The sequence below is a fragment of the Sitophilus oryzae genome, unplaced genomic scaffold (genome assembly GCF_002938485.1).
Source record: "Sitophilus oryzae breed Bouriz unplaced genomic scaffold, Soryzae_2.0 scaffold_179_pilon_pilon, whole genome shotgun sequence".
In the NCBI taxonomy this organism is placed as follows: Eukaryota; Metazoa; Arthropoda; class Insecta; order Coleoptera; family Curculionidae; genus Sitophilus; species Sitophilus oryzae.
Genome location: NW_022146501.1, coordinates 3529803 through 3547566, shown reverse-complemented (window position 1 = coordinate 3547566; position 17764 = coordinate 3529803). Strand labels below are relative to the sequence as shown.

General features: G+C 32.5%; 1 protein-coding gene across 1 annotated transcript in view; it reads right to left on the bottom strand.

Annotated features, from left to right (window-relative positions):
• Positions 1-90: 90 nt before the first annotated feature.
• LOC115882678 overlaps positions 91-17764 on the bottom strand; it is a 34482-nt gene continuing 16808 nt past the window's right edge. Inside the window, exons 14-18 of the mRNA XM_030900871.1 lie at positions 16859-17133; positions 13766-14329; positions 7423-7579; positions 7218-7369; positions 91-411 (exon numbers count right to left, since the gene is read on the bottom strand). Of these exons, the coding sequence (XP_030756731.1) occupies positions 238-411; positions 7218-7369; positions 7423-7579; positions 13766-14329; positions 16859-17133 (1322 nt within the window). The 3' untranslated portion in view covers positions 91-237. The remainder of the gene's footprint in view (positions 412-7217; positions 7370-7422; positions 7580-13765; positions 14330-16858; positions 17134-17764) is intronic.

The following is a 17764-nucleotide window of genomic DNA, read 5'->3' as shown; positions in this document are numbered from 1 at the left end:
CGTTAAACGATGGCCAAACATTCTATACACAAGAATTTATACAATATTATTGTTTTGTATTCTATTAAGAGGCAAATCAAAACAAATATATGTATAAAAAACATAACTTTATTTACATTCTTATAAAAAAAAACTGAACAAAAGAGAACGTTAATCTAGTATCGATAAAAAAAATAAAGGTCAAAAAATACGGGGTTTTAAACTTAAAAATAAACATCTAACAATTAAGTAGTAACTTTACATTTGTTTTCTCATAACATTCATGAGGTAGTTATTATAGTACTCGTAAAAGTCTTGTCGCTGGGTGGCAAAACGTTGCCAGTCTGGAGGTGGATAATATACCTGTGGATTTGGATAGTTTGTAAATGGCATGTTCATTCCTCCCATAGGGGTGTTGTAATAATTATTGTTCTAAAAAGTAAAAAAAAATACAACATTTGACTTATATCTTCAGTGAAAATCATACATATTACACTGTCAAACTCTTTGACAAAATAAAATCTTTGACAAAGAAATTTGATAGTGTAATTCTGGCCTCAAAATGAGATAAAATTTGGGCTGATACATTTCTTCGATGCGGTATTGCCGGATTTGGCACCAAAATTTCAAACTCCACAAGTAGGCGTTTACGAAAAATATTGAAACTTTATTTTTAACAATTAGTCACTCATTTTTTCACAGCTGTAATGGATTATATTTAGCTTAGATATATCTTCATTTCAGTAGTATACAAGAAGGTTTTTAAAATATTTTATTTTTTCTACCACATTTTCCTACACACGTAAAAACCGGCAACACTGTATGCCGGGTTTTATTTTGTCTCTCTGTCTGTCAACCGGTCATTTATATTTATCTCTGTTAATACAGACTGCGCAGATGAATTTCGGAGTGTTTACAGAGAATATACAGGGTGTTTCAAAAAACATGTGCCATATGTCGTGGGAAGTTTCCTCACGTCAAAAAAGATTAATTTTTAAAACCTTTAAAAATAGGTCTTTTGTAATTAGCTTAAATACCGTAATTTTTTTTGAATTTGCTGTAGCTAGCACTGAGCCAACGGTGTTATAAATTTTAATAATAAATTAGATTAAATAAATTATATATTCATTTTATTAATTGTGATTAATTGACATAATATCAAGATACAACTTTTAATCGGCACCTACACAAATTTTCTAACAAAAGAAAGAAGTCAGTGGCGCACGTTTTTTTTTACAAAAATATTCCAGTAATAATCCATATGCAGGTCCCTGGTCAATCTGTCGACACATTTTTGGCATTAAATATGCAGCACTTATAGTAATTTTTACCCTCAAAATTTCAATGGTATCGCTAAAAGCATTTGGAAGGAAATTATAATAAATAGAAAACAAATGAATAGGTAGCTATGAAACAAAGCAGAATTTGATTGACGTTGATAATAAACCTTATCTTATTTTTGCGTGAGTAACCTAACCTTGAGAGAAGGCACATGCTTTTTAAAACACCCTGTATATGAATGTCTTGATTTTAAAATTGAGTGTTTCACATCACACAAATTTTCAGTTAGCTGCTCTATCGGAATTTTAGGATAGCCACCTATTGGTAGCAGATAGTTTCCTAACTTAAAGGGTATACCATGACCAACATAAAACTTGATTTTCATGCGTCTGTTATCCCCTAATACGATGGCCCGACGCCGCGCGTCGCTCTGATTGGTCATAGCGTTTTCGCGCCACTTTTCATCCGTAAATTTTTTACTCCAGCCCGTCAACGGAGAAAGATCGTACGATAACGGACGTTTTGACACTTTTTTTGACAAATTTAATCTAACCTTAATAAAAATATAATAGTACGAGAGCTAGCAATGTCGGGAAAACGAGAATTCTTCTTTTGGTATGCTCTCTTGTGCTCTCCTGACCAAAATGCGGGCCGTCTGGCTGCCGGTAGACTATTGCGATTCACTACTGCGCATCACATCTGTACAGTGTGTCCCATTTTGGTTGAAATCATAGGGTATCTCCGTTATTAGTGAAGATAGAAGGGTGCGGTTTGCACAAACCTGTCCCACTTTTTCGTCAAACGGAAGATGCTGCAAACAAAATTTTCATAGCCCTCTTCATTTCTGAGCTACAGGGTCTTTTCAACAATTTTGCAATTTGGGACACCTCCTGTATCTCTGTTATTGTTAAAGCTATCGAGAAGGTGAAAACGGTTTATTGTAGAACTTTTTTACGTAGAATACAGTGGCGTAGTCTGTTTTTCTACCAAAAAAATATTTTTGAAAATATGAACTAAAGTTATGTTTTTTCAAATGGAACACCCTGTATATTTATAAATCATATGATCTGTCTTGCTACGAGCTTCTCAAAAATATATTTCACTCTATATTTATTTTCACTATTTACTGCAATATTTAAAATATATCATTTTCTTATTAGTAGGCCGTGATAAATAACAAAAAATCAAAATGGTATTTACTAAAATAGTCATACACATATTAAAATTTATTTGGGATTGATATATTTTACTTTTGAAATAACTGTAACCACTGAAACTGTGAATATATTTTTCTTTTTTTTATAACGGGATGGGTTTGCAAATATCTAAATCTTGAATTATTAAAGCATTTTTCAGGTGTTCGACATTGTTGTAGTGCCCACGATATATTTCGTATTTCAAAAATCCCCAAAATCAGAAATCGAGAACAGCGAAATCCGGGAATCGAGGAGGCTATCAATATGCGTTCATTGGTTCCAATTCATTGATTTGAAAAATAATAATTCAACAGTATTCTAATATTTCCATAGTTATGAGGGGGAATGTTCCCCATCTTGCTGAAAGTATATTTCACGTAAATTAGCTAAAGGAATATCTAAAATTTCCGATACGATAGATTATTCTTACGTATACACGTATTCCAAGATTTACAAATAGCGGTAGAGAGTTAAGTTTCCCTAATATATAAAGAATTTATTAGCGGCTCCCAAAATAAAACAAGAGACAGATAGCAGTATACTTTTAATAATTCTTTAGTTTCTTTTATTACCAATCATGGCCTACGAATAAATATGATCTTTTAATAAAAACTTTTAAATATTGCAGTAAATAGTGAAAATAAATATAGAGTGATATATATTTTTCAGAAGCTTATGGCAAGACAGATCATATGATTTATAAATATACAGGGTGTTCCATTTAAAAAAACATAACTTTAGTTCATATTTTCAAAAATATTTTTTTGGTAGAAAAGCAGACTATGCCACTGTATTCTACGTAAAAAGTTCTACAATAAACCGTTTTCACCTTCTCGATAGCTTTAACAATAACAGAGATACAGGAGGTGTCCCAAATTGCAAAATTTTCAAAAAGACCCTGTAGCTCGGAAACGAAGAGGGCTATGAAAATTTTGTTTACGGCTATCTTCCGTTTGACAAAAAAGTGAGACAGGTTTGTGCAAACCGCACCCTTCTATCTTCACTAATAACGGAGATACCGTATGATTTCAACCAAAATGGGACATCCTGTACAGGGTATCCCATTTTCGTGTTTTATGGGATTTCTCGTATATGAGTAGAGATACAATGATGCGATTTTCACATTATTTTGCTACTTTTTTATGAAACTAAATATACTACACATAGATTTGTCCTAGCCTCCTTAGTTCCTGAAATACAGGACGAATTTGTGATGCGCAGTAGTGAACAGATGTTGAATACAGATATGATGCGCAGTAGTGAACGCAACGTGTACCGGCAGCCAGACGGTCCGCACTCTGTTCAGGAGAGCATAGTAAAAGATATATTCAAGAACCAGCTTTCTTAAAATCCTCTCTCGAAAACGTTACTAGCTCTTAAACTGTAAGTAAAACAGCGAAATCGTTATGGAAATGAAAATATAAAATGATACCAACCGCAAAGAAATTGATGAACCGAGGCATGAAAATGCAATAAATTTAAAAACTGCATAATTTTCTAACCAATTGAAGTCTTTAAATTTAACCAATAAAATTAATATCGATCATCGTATCGTTGGACAACGGAAGCATGAAAATCCAGCTTAAGTCAGCAGCAAAGTGCATTTCTGTTTTGAAATACACGATTTTTTACCCTTAAATGTTAGAATTAAAGAACATAAAGATTATTTAAGAAAGGGAGATTTTCACAAATCTAAGATTTGTCAGCATTCATGGGACACAGCGCACAGAATAAATTTTAATAACGCCAAAATTATAATGAAAGAAGCGATAGCCTCTAAAAGAAAAATAAAAGAGGTTTTTTTAATACAATCTAATAAAAATAAATGTATCATGCATCTGTAGATGTTAGTAATGTATGGCAATCGCTTCTTTGATTTTAAAGAACATAACATAAATCAACATAACATACTTAAAATTTAAAAATAATCATACAGAAAGTTTGGGGTTTTTTGGTTTTACCTTATTAAGTAATTGTTATCAGGTAGTAGTTGTTAATTTTGAAGTTTAACTTGATATAATGTCGTTTTAACAGAACGTCAACGGTTTTTGTAGACGTATCTTTTTTAAAAAAAACTAAAGTGTTCTCGAATAATTGAATTTAAATATTTTAAATAGTTTTTTTCTTTATTCTTTGTATTTTTTTTGCTTCCGACGACGGAAAGAGATAAACTTTCCAAAACGTTAAGCGTTTTTTTGTTTGTCAGGCAAATTTGTATAACTGTAAACTTAACTTCTGACAAGTAGTTCCCGTTTGGGTTTAACGCAGAACTGTTTACAAAAAATAACTATTTTATTTTGTAGATTTTCTTGCAGTGGCGAAATACCCATATAGAATCTTTTTGGAGAGATGAATCCGCCACATAGGTATAGACCATAGACTTAAAATAAAATATAGACTATACTATTTACATCTCAACGCGGTCAAACAATCTTTTTCGTACACATGTTTACTTCTGGGTACAGTCGACCGAGCCTTCCTCATCCAGCCTATGTTGTCACGTCTTTAATATTATCCATATTTTTTTTCTTGTTATACACATATATTGAGATATTAATACTACAGTTTAATAAAGTAGGTTTTAATATTCCATAGATGTATTAAATAGTCCTTATACTACTAAATTATAAGTCAGATACTGTTTAAAAAGGGTAAGTTCTTTACAATATGACAACACCGATTAGAGGCGAGGGAGCCTATTCATTCATTTATTACCTTGTAGTACGCGTCGCACGTGTGCGGTAAAGCTTTGTTGCCGCTATGTCCCCGGCTGTATTAACGCATTTTCTTGGCTTGTAGTCCTTAAGTGTTTATTTTATTGACTTTTTCTGTTCAAGAACTATAAAATATGGTTCGCCAATCCATTTAAGTCTTGAAACGACTTTCGACCGGTAGGCAACTCTCAATTTACCCATTAGGAGTCAGTGGCGTTGTTGTAGAAAGGCGCTTATTTAGATAATAATATTTTAGTAAAATGTAAAATCTGAATTTTTTCTCTTACATTACATTATTTACTTACTTACATTGTAACAAAATCATAATTATAACCCTGTTAATAATTAATAATGTTTTTATTAAAAATATATTCCGGTTTATTCTAAAATTATCTTCAGAATCTAAAATAACATACAAGAATTTTAAAATGATATTACATTATGAAACAATATTTCTTAATATACCGGATCGTCTCAAAAGTGGCTCACCCCTAATAACTTTTTTATTTTTTCAGATAAAAAAAAAGATTTGTATGTTAGTAGGTATATGACATAAATTAGGATTTATTGACATATTTAATTGTTTTTGGTCTCTTCCTGTTTCACCGAAATGATTACATCTTTTGATTTTTAAAGGCACCCTCGGTATATTGCTACTTTATTCGATAAAAAATGACACTCTGAATAGGATGACATATCATATGTCAACTTTTGACATTGTCGCTTAAAAACAAATCGTATTTTAAATTTCAATCCAGGGTGTCATGGTGTTGTTAAAAACACTAAGTTTTAATCAAGGAACCTTGGAAAAATAGTTTTGATCGTCTAATGGGTTTCGTGTCTTGTGTAGGCCGGTTAAAAGATGTACAAATCGTATTTTTAATCATACATATGTCAATTTTTTCAAATGGAACAAGGGTGACTCATTAGCATATTTGGAAAAAGCATTTTTTTATGAATATATTGATACCACACACTTGGTATTTCGAGTCAAATTGTCGTTATGAACCGCGTGTTACAATTACAATTAAACCATATGCAAAAATGTCAAAAGTTGTAATTCTATTCAGAGTGTCATTTTTTATCGAATAAAGTAGAAATATACCGAGGGTGCCGTTTAAAAATTAAAAGTTATAGTCATTTCCGGTGAAACAGGAAGTGACCAAAAACAATTGAATGCGTCAATCAATCCTAATTTATGTCATATACTAACATACTAAATCTTGTTTTTTTATTTGAAAATATAAAAAAATTATGGGAATGAGCCACTTTTGGGACGCACCAGGTATAATAAAGACAGTACCGAGTTAAATAAATGTAGTTTTCATTTTATCCACTTCCTATCACCTTCCTTGCTTTAATGGAACAGATTTATGTTTTCTCTAATTTACATAATAAGACATCACTTAACCAGAAAAAAATTACAACAATCATTTTTTTTTCTCTCCCTGTCGCCGATTCTATTATATCTGTGGAATAGATCCTGTTTTGATTAATATTAGGGGTTGTAAATGTTTGACTAAAATTAATAATTTATTATTAATTAAATTACGTAATTTCGATTATAAAATTTCTTCTATAACGTGTATTTTATTATTTTTATCCTTTTTGGACTCTAAGACGTTTTTTCTAAACTTTATTTAAAAAACCTGTCCTAAATCTTAATAAAATATAAAAAACTTTCAATACGATATATTTTTAATTTAATTATAGCTTCATTAAAATAAAAAAATTACCCGGCTATGATACGGAGAGTTCAGGTGTACTTGAGAAACGAAAGACAGTGTTGTGTTTCTCGTCAGAGTCGTCAGGGAACGACCGTTACGACAGAGACAACCTATCTATCGCTCGTGTCGCACTCGTTATAACCTAAAACAATAACACAACAATAACAAGACATTGTCTGACCGCATGTTCCAGCTATTTATGAATGAGATGCTCAGTCTATATTTTATTTTAAGTCTATGGTATAGACATTTTTTAAAAGTGAAACTTTTTAAAACAAACACCATATTTCAATATAAATTTAAAAAATATTTTTCGATACCTTTGGGGGAAACCCTGGAGGTGGACGCACTGGGGGAACAGCTGCCGCATTGCTTCCATTATTCCATTGTTGTAGCTGAGGTTGCTGAGGATAGCCATGAGACCATGGTACATACTGTTGGTTGACGTACTGGACAGGTTGCGGTCCGTAGGCTAAAACATGACGTTTTTATTGTTTGTATCGAAGAGATAATTTCAGTTAGTACCTTGCATTGGCACGAAATACTTTTGAGATTCGTTAGGTAAAGGCCGTTGTTGCTGCGGACCTACATTGTTTCTTGAATCAACCTGTGGACTTGTCCTGGACGAGCACCCACTCTTTTCTGAGCCGGAAGTACTTGTACCTTGACTCTTAGTAGCGCCCTGTATATATTAAGTAAAAAATAGGTGGAACTAAATAACCTGTCTTATACTATGTAAACTTAGTTAATGTGAGTATGAAATGGACCTACTAATGATTAAATCCAGTGCAAGGAAGCTTATACACTCAGATGCAATAAAACGCGACGGAAAAATTTCTGGTCTAGTATTTAAAATGTTATATTTTTATTTTTAGCCCTATTCCCTTGATTTTTTTAGCAAACTGTATATAAATATATCAACTTTAATTCGTAAACTCAGTTTATTATGAACTGCAGTATTTAACTTATTATACAGGGTTAATCGAAGAGTTGTTTTTTACCCTATATTTAAAACACCCTGTGCAATAATTTCGTGAGCAAATTTTCCTAAAACATTATTTTTCGGTGAGAACCATGTCTCCTGAATATTTTGTTTTTTAACTCATGTCAACCCATGCCTTGGTTAATTTTTAAGAGCAAAATGAACTTGGCCACAAACATTTTGCAATATTTTCAATTATCGTTACTTTTTGATGTTATTCTTCATAGTGACGAGGCGGCTTTGTTGATTAGTGATAATTGTTGTGTAGGTACGATTGGATATGGTTCTTAGTGTCGAAGATTGGTGCAAAAGTCATTGATTTTGTTGAAGATTGCCAAAATTATAAATATTCGCTTGGTCCTTGAAGAAGAATGGGAAAACATAAAACAATAGCTTTGTTCGGGATCTTGTTATTACCGATTCTGAACCGTCCTAGAACTCGGCAGCGCATGCGCAAATGAAATGTCTTCATATTTCCTTCTGCGCATACGCATCACAGTTCTAGGATGGTTCAGAATCGGTAATAAGAGAAACCCGAAGTAAGCTAATATATCTGCAGCCTCATTAACAGTATGAACCGACCTCTACAGACAGTTATAGTCGCCAGGGGAGGCAATACAAAGTATTAGAGTATTTTTTACAAGTTTTTTGTTTGTTTGTACACTTAGTTATTACAGTTATTGTTTTTAAATATCCTTAGTTCTGTTAGTGCTACTAATATTTATTAAAACCAAGGTATCGTTATTTTTAACGTTTTTTAAATTTTAATATAGAGTTCTAATCAGTGTCGATACGACATTAGTAACCAAAGTCACCTCGTGATATTAAAAAATAACATCGTAAAGTAATGGTAGTTGAAAAAATTGCAAATTGTTGGTGGCAAGTTCATTTCGCTCTTAAAAATTAACCAAGTTTAGCACCCACTCTTTGTTTAGCATGTGTTGACATCAGTCAAAAAAGAAAATGCTCAGGAGACAGCTTTAATTGATTAGATTCTTAGTAAAAGTATTAAAACATAGTTTTTTCACACAATCCGTTAGATTAGATACAAAATACAAACCTGAATGTTTTAGGTTAAGGTTTACTTCCTGACCTTTGAATAAGAAGACTAAGGAAGGAGCATATCAAAAATCTTAGGTACACCGCGATGGGCCTCAAATATGGCCGACTTAAATTCCGGTTTATCAGTGTCGTTCTAATTTTATTTAAAAAATGTAAAACTATGATGTAGGGTAGACGTGGGGTAGACTCAATAATTTGTTGTTTTATTTTACGTTGTGAATAAATGTTGGTAGTTAAAATTGTTATAAAAATATATAATTCTAATAAAAATAGATAAGTTATAATAAGTATTTAATAACACAAACATCCGATACGCTACTGAAGCAGGTAAGTCAAATTAACGTATCTAAATTCTTTGACATCTAATCTTTGACAAGTAATAAATAAAAGCTAAAATGCAAGAAAAATATATAATTTAGTTAATTTAAGTGAATTTCATAAATGATCGGTTTACTACACGTATGTATATTATATAGTCACTTACTAGCGAAAAGTTGTTCCATTATTTCACTCAATTTTTGCCGAGATCTACCGCACGCTACACAACCAACTATTTTAGAGTCTTTTTCGATAAATCGCGATAGTGTCACTGTTAATTTAAGTTCTGCCACAATTTCCATCTAGATTTATTACCTTTATACAACTATCAGTAGTAGAATAAATAATAAATAACATAAAATAAGCTCCGTAAAGACTGACAAATCCACAAAATTTCAAATCAAATTCAAATGTGTCAAACGAATCGTCAAACAGAACTGTCAAGGATCCCCACCCTAGAGTGCTTTTTCCGCCCACCATGCATGAATACATGGATAGCATTATGCTCCTTCCTTAGTCTTCTTATTGAAAGTTCCTGACACAAAAAAAAATCGCCTGTATTGCTACTTTAGAGTTAAGTAATTCTGTGATAATGTTCTATACCAAAGTCTTTAACAGCTTTTGAAATATTTTTAATTGCCAAAAATGACATTTGTAGAGCAGAAACTTTTTTTGGCATTTGTATTTTTTTAAAGATTTATTTTTTTTTCCTATTATGTTTAGTATTTTCTTTTGGCTATCATGTCTTTTTAGTGATTATAATAAGTTATGTATAAGTCTGGTATAAAAACCTGACATTTTTATCCAAATACAACTTGCCATTCTTTTGTAAGTGCACAATAATAATGAATATTATATTTTTTGTATTCTTTTTTTAAATTTAAAAGACAATTTCAGTAAACAACATATATATTGTCAACAAAAAATAACATTCTTATATTTTATAACTATAAAAATAACGTATAAATTCTATTTTTATAAAAAAAACAACAATTAAAATAAAAATGATAAAAAAATAATAAAAAACAAAAACTTAAATATTATGGATTCGAATTTTTGATATTTTTTTGGCTATTTTGGAGATTGGCATTTTTTCGATTTTGGACATTCCTTAAAGTTTGAGGGCACATAAAAGGCAACATGGGAGGAGGCATGTAATTGTAAAGGCTATTGTATGGCGAATAATGGTTGTACATGAGAATATTCGTGTTTACAAAAGGAAAGCAGAAGTTCTGAAAAAACAGATTGACATTCTGAAAAATGAGATGCACATGAATAATATACAGTGGCTACAAAATAGTCTGCGTCAGATGAGATTTTTTTATCATTATAAGAGATTGGTTGGATGAATTAGGTAAGGCAGTTCGTCTTTGCTTGTCCAATAACCAAAAGATAAATTAAATTTGTTTACAGACCCCATATATTTAAGACAAAACTTGGTATAGAGACGTAAAATCAAATTCTGAACATTTTTTCTCTATCTTTTAACGATATTTTGTCACCTAACCCCTCTTTGCATTTGTAATTAGTCACCACGTCACTTGTCCCATGACATATGTCAAAATGAGTTTACTATTGGGCACATCCTGTATAAATGTTACAAATAAATAAATTTTGCATCAAAGTGTGCCCACTTGTGATTAAGAATATCGGTCTTGAAGCAACATTAATAGTTGTAGAGAGAGAGTATTGAGTAAAAATAAAGTTATCGCTCATTTTAAGCTTATTAATATTTTTTCTCGAGAAAGAGACGCTGGTAGAACACTCTTGCTCGTGGACGCCATATATGAAATAAGTACAATGCAAAGGTGTAATATTCCTATGTAAAATCCAAATTGATAGCGTTTTTAAGTAATATAATGAGTTGCTGATGCTTTAGAAATAGGAATTTCAACAGTCCAAAGGATTGGAATTAATGGGATCGTAACTAGTGATGGGAAAAACCGATTAATTTCAATAATCGAGTACACGAGTATCAAGCAATTGCAATAACCGAGCGATCACTCGAGCGAAATATCGCTCGTATTTAAAAATACGGTTTTTTGTCCGTCGCATGTTGTAAGTACTCGTTAACGCCACAAGCACCAAGCAGTAAGCTGCGTGCGCAGGGCACATATTCTTTCGGTAATGAATGGCAAGTAGTAAGCGGCGAGCGATTCGCTCAGTGTTGCCAACACAGTAGATTTTCCACTAGATTTAGTGGTTTTTATAGTCATTTAGTGGAATGGTGTTATCAAAATCTACTATGGTGGGAATTCTAGTGACCATGAAATTTTTTAGCGGAATTTTTAGTGAAAATTATTTTTTTTGCAAACTGATAGTACTTTTAATATTTTCAAATTTTTCAGTAAAGTTAAGGCACAAAATATACAAATCAACGTCATTTTAGGCAACCCGCTTGCCACTTGAGAAAGCGCCGAATGTCAAATGTCACCTGCGCCTGATGCGCAAGAAAGCGCCGATTGTCATTTCCTGTTTCCTTTAACAATCAGTTTAAGGGTTTTAATTTACAAAATATCCTGCCCACCCTTATGTCCCTAATTTTCTGTTTTTAATTGCAAAAACCCCTCTCATTAAGATGGCATAAGCGAACTATGTTAAAAATCGCAATAATAAATGATAAAACATAATATTATTCAAATAAACTATATTTTTTTGCAAAAAAAATCTAGTGGAATTCTAGTGGAATTTAATAATATTTTTATCTGGTGGATTTTTAGTGGAATTAAATATGATTTCTGGTGGAATGGCTTGTAACAAAGTTGGCAACACTGGATTCGCTTGATCGCCTGATTTAGTTTATTTCGAAGCATTGTCGATGTAGGTCGTAAACTTTTGTCTCTCAGATACGCAACGGATTAATATACCGGGTGCGTCCCAAAAGTGGATCACCCCTATAACTTTTTTATTTTTTCAGATAAAACAACGAGATTTGGTATGTTAGTATATGACATAAATTACGATTGATTGACATATCCAATTCTTTTCGGTCACTTCCGGTTTCACCGGAAATGACTGCAACTTTTGATTTTTAAATCGCACCCTCGGTATTTTTTTACTTTATTCGGTAGAAAATGACACTCTGAATAGAATGACATATCACATGTCAACTTTTGACATTTTCGCATATGGTTTATTTGAAATTGTAACATGCGGTTCATAACGACAATTTGACTCGAAGTACCAAGTGTGTGGTATCAAATTATTCGTAAAAAAATCTTTTTCGAAATATGCTAATGATCCACCCGCGTTCCATTTGAAAAAAATTGAGATATGATCAAAAATACTATTTGGGCATCTTTTAACCGGCCAGCCAGGGCAAGACAGTAAAAACATTAGACAATCAAATCTATTTTTCCAAGGCTCCTTGATTAAAAATTAGTGTTTTTAACACAGCCGTGGCACTCTAGATTGAAATTTAAAATACAATTTGTTTTTAAGGAATATGTCAAAAGTTGACATATGATACGTCATTCTATTTAGAAAGTCATTTTCTATCGAATAAAGTAAAAAAATACCGAGGGTGCCATTTAAAGATTACAGTTGAGGGTTGGAACCTTTGGTGTTATACAGCAAAATAAAAACACTAAATCACCACGATACACCAAAACACTTTTACTTTTACACTGGACGCGCGTTTCGCTAACCATGTTAGCATCATCAGCAGATGATTACAAACTCAGTTAACTGAAGTAGTGTAAAAGTAAAAGTGTTTTGGTGTATTGTGGTGATTTAGTGTTTTTATTTTGGTGCCATTTAAAAATAAAAAATTGTAGTTATTTCCGGTGAAACAGGAAGTGACAGAAAATAATTGAATACGTCAATCAATCCTAATTTATGTCATATACTAACATACCAAATCTCATATTTTTATCTAAAAAAATAAAAAAGTAATAGGGGTGAGCCAGTTTTGAGATGCACCCGGTATATACGGCGTCGTATAAATTTGCTACCTGCAATGTATGTAGAAAACTCGCTCGGCTTTTTAGAGGTAGGTCACATTAAAATCGGATTTCAATTTATTTCATTCTAGGATCGCTTGCTTTCGTCGCTTGGTACTCGTTACTTGCATTGCTAGTTCATAATTGAGCGATGTCGGTTATTTCAATAATCGAGTATTCGAGCGAACTTTCGCTCGAGTTATCCCATCATTAATCGTAACTGATTCAAGAAAAAAATGAATAAATGCCGAAAAAACGGAACTTGTTCAAATCAATAATATAGGAACGTAGGTACTTAAAATTTTCTGATCTCAGACACACCCTAAAACTCATATTTGACAAATAATGATGACGTAACGGTGAACGACGGCTGAACAGTCCTTAGATAAAAAATGCACACAATAGATTCAAGAAGAAATGTAAAATTTGACTACAATAGTATACTTAATTTATGATTTCTAGACAAGCAATAACTAACTGCGTTACATTGTTTTACCTGTCTCTAATAATAACAAGAAATTTTTAACAGACTTTTTTGCAAACCCGGTATATTGTGATATATTACCTGATAAGACTGATATCCTGAAGGAGGTCGAGGAATTGTATTGACCCCTCGACTTTGTTGAAACTGCCGAACATCATCTGCACTAGACCACCTAGTGTAATTCTTAGTTACCGGCTTTTGGTTACTGTTTACTGGCTCAGTAACAACATTCTCTGTTCTTGGTATATCTTTAGTGGATTTTTCTTCCAGCTCTTTTCCATAACATTGATATTCTGAAGGAGGGCATGGAGTTGTATCGACCTCTCGGGGTTTTTGTGAACGCTGACCACAGTTCTCTGGATTAGACCACCAAGTGAGATTTGTAGGCACTATCTTTTGGTTATTGTTTACTGACTCAGTCAAAACATGCTCTGTTTTCGGCACATCTTCTGAAACTATACACTCATCGGTGGAGTTTTCTTCCTGTTCAATTGTATCGTCAGTTGTGTCTAGACTAAGATCTTTAACTGAAGTTTGCGTCGAGATAGAATTGGAATGATGGTTTACGTTGTCTAATTGATTGGTACTGGATGAATAAACAGATTCTGGTGATAAAGCTTCAAGTTTTGTGGATTCCATTTTGTCCTATAAAATTAATATTATATATGAAAAATAAACGGCGTCACAGTGGGCTTTGAAATTATACTCGATGAAAATTTCTGTCGGACCTACTGCAGAAATTACCATCGCGTATAATTTCAAAAACCACCGTTATGCGTTTTTTTTTCGCTCATAGGGTATATAGTGCACCATATTTATAATATAGACTAAAACAATGAAGTGAGTAAAATCATTTATAAATTTGAAGCAAGCATTAACATCTATTGAGAACTGTTATTTTAAACAACATATTAAAAAATAACAGCTCACAACAGTTGTTACTTCCATAAAATAACAGGTATGAAAATAATGATGCGCTAACAGAGATGGTTGGCGATATGATCGTGTTTCGGAGAAATAACAGATCTAAAAATAACAGCGCGGTGATAAAGATGATTTAGAACATATACTAAAACAGCAAAATGATGGAGGAAATAATTTATAAATTAGAGGCGATTTGTTATTTAACATCTATTATTTTAGAACTGTTATTTAGAAATAACAGTTCGCAACAGTTGATAGCTTCAAAAAAATAATCGGTATAAAAATAATGGCAGGTATAAATATCAATGTTTATTATGTTTAGACTGTTACGGCTTATAATAACAGAAACCTGTTATTTTAAAATAACAGTAACAGTTCCAGCTGTTGTTTAGAAATAAGTTTTGGCCATCTCTGCTTTAAATATTGCACCATAAACTTTGTCTCCCAGACGATGTAATGCGCCATATCGCAGTCAAAAAATGACACTTGTATTTGAAAAACGGTAGCAAAATTTTGGTGTCTTGTATTTTATAATATACTACTCAAAACAATTATCGCATATTTGAATAAAAATAATTATTATATATTTCTAAATGAAGCATGCATTTTTCTGCCTTTCTCTTGTGAGTTTTTTTAGAATAATTAGGGTAGCACTGACATGTAATTTTTAGTAGGCCGTCTATTTAGTTGCATAAGTGAAAACAATACATTCTTATGGAGCCGATCGGCCCAATATTTGATTACATTGCGTAGCCTTAGTCTATGCGCTGACAGGCAATTTTTAATCGGCCAACTATTTAGTTGCATATTTGTGACCAATATATCCTTATAGAGCCGCGCTCACATGCAATCAAATAGTCGGCCGATCGACTTCATATGTATTGTTAACACTTTTGCAACTAAACAGTCGGCCAACTAAAAATTACAGGTTAGCGCGTAGGCTTATTGTATCGAATTTGAAGACTATACAAGAAGAAAACAACCACTACTAGAAAGATACCATAAAATTGTTAACTGTCATTAACTGGCCTACTAAAGGTAAGTTTATACCGTGCTGGCAACTGTTACTTTTGGGTCGGCATTTACATGTGTGGAAGTAAATCGCATAGGGATCTTATTAAGTCAGAGTGAGAGAAATGCGAACGACCGACGCGACGCGACGGTAGGCTGTTGCGGCGTTGCCGATACGCCTTTCCCTATCAAGTAAAGTAAAATCGCGATCGCAAACCGCTTATTTTTAAAAGACTTTTTTTTCAAGAGATAACTAGATAAAATCATTAGACATGTTTTTGAGCATCTGAAATGGAATTATAAGGATATCGTTAGGGTGTCATTTTTTTATAACGAGAAAACGTCAGTAATCGCAGTAATTTAAAACACATAACATTTTAACACATAACAGGCCATAACTCAAGAACCACTTTAGATATTGAAACTTTTTTTATTTTCAAGATCGGATATTTTACAATATGTTTACATAAGAAAAATTCGATAAGGTTGTTTTTTCCATTCAAAAATTGTAAACAATCTTAAAATTACTTTTAGAGCATAGCAATTTTCAGCAATCGTGTAATTTTTTTATTGGTAAAGATTTTCACATACTGTGTACAAAGAAAATACAGCAGAAATGTTAACAAAGTTCTTAAAAAAACTACAATCTATTGTTTCTAATAGATTTCGGGATATCGATTTTTGAATTAAGAGTTCTAATAGCGCGACCACTATCGAATACCCACTCAATTCCATTTATTTTTACCAAAAATGCAAGTGTTTCTAGCTTGCACTTAAAAAAAATTCAAGCTATAGGGAAAATTACAACGACTCGTTAATAAATAAACAAATTAAGTATCACGAGACGTAATTAAATCGTGAAGCTGAACGCATGACGTACACCTTTCCCTAGAACTTTAAGTACTGACAGAGGTATTGATTGTGTCGACCGGTCAACTGCGACAAATCTGCTATATCCCCTTCCACGTCTCTTAGCGATGTGCACACTTTCTCGGTTTATTTCATACGTTTGGCAACCTGTTTACTGTCCTCTCTTTGTTCAGTACATTATAAACGCATTGTACTCTTCTTACATACGGAAATCTCGACCCAAGACTAACCTTTGCCAGGCCTTAGTATACATCCGTCATGCGTCGTCTTTCATGTCGTCACTCCAATGAGGTTGAAGTAAAGTATGTCATTTTTGAAACAACACAATAAAATGTGATAAAATAAACCCTAACCCACACTAATACTTACCTGTGCAGTGTTCTTTATACAGTTCGAACTCAAAGATTGGTCAGTATTAGTAAGAAATGCATTTTCGACATCGTAGTAAAACGGGTTATTTGGACACAAAACTGGCATTTTGTTCACTTTGACATCCGATAGCACATTCCTTTTAAAATCAACACTTACATCATGCAATTCTTGTTCCAATTTTACCTCAGACAAACTCAAATTTAGGAAATCTTTATTAGTTGAGCTGCTGTTAAACGGATTACTATAAACATTAAAGGCAGTTTTGAAATTATCTAAAAGAAAATTATATAATATATCAATAAATAGCACGATAAAGCAAAATGTTACATATATTTGATATCAATTAAACTTTTAGTTACATAATCGAGGGCACGATTTTTAAATTAATTGTTGTCAACCATAGACATATTCGGCACCGAGGTGATTAACTGGAATTTAAATTTCGCGCTAGGGATTCAGGTGGTAGCTCTGCTGTAAGAAATGTCAAGTTGCGCATTTATTTATTTATTTGCCGACATTGTCATTCGTTTTGACACTTTCGTTTTGTATTACGAGTTTTTGGTTTAAATAAATAGTGTTGTGATACTTTAAGCTTAAAAAATGTCTGCTAGCAGACCTTGCAGTCGAACATTGTTCTTTTTAGAACCTCTTTTAGTGCGAAGTGTACAAGATAGCTTAATAGCCGTAAACTCATCGCAACTTTATTAGAATATTTTGAAAGGGAAAGCGGTAGTAATGGCCCTTTATGTCCCTTAAGTGCTGTTAAGGAGGCGAGTTTTGTTGATGTTCTAACTGTTTATCTATACTAATATATAAAATCCTTAAGTGACTGACATACTGATTAATCACAATCCTGCTCAAACCACTCAACGTAAGAAGCTCAATTTTGTCATACAGGTTGAT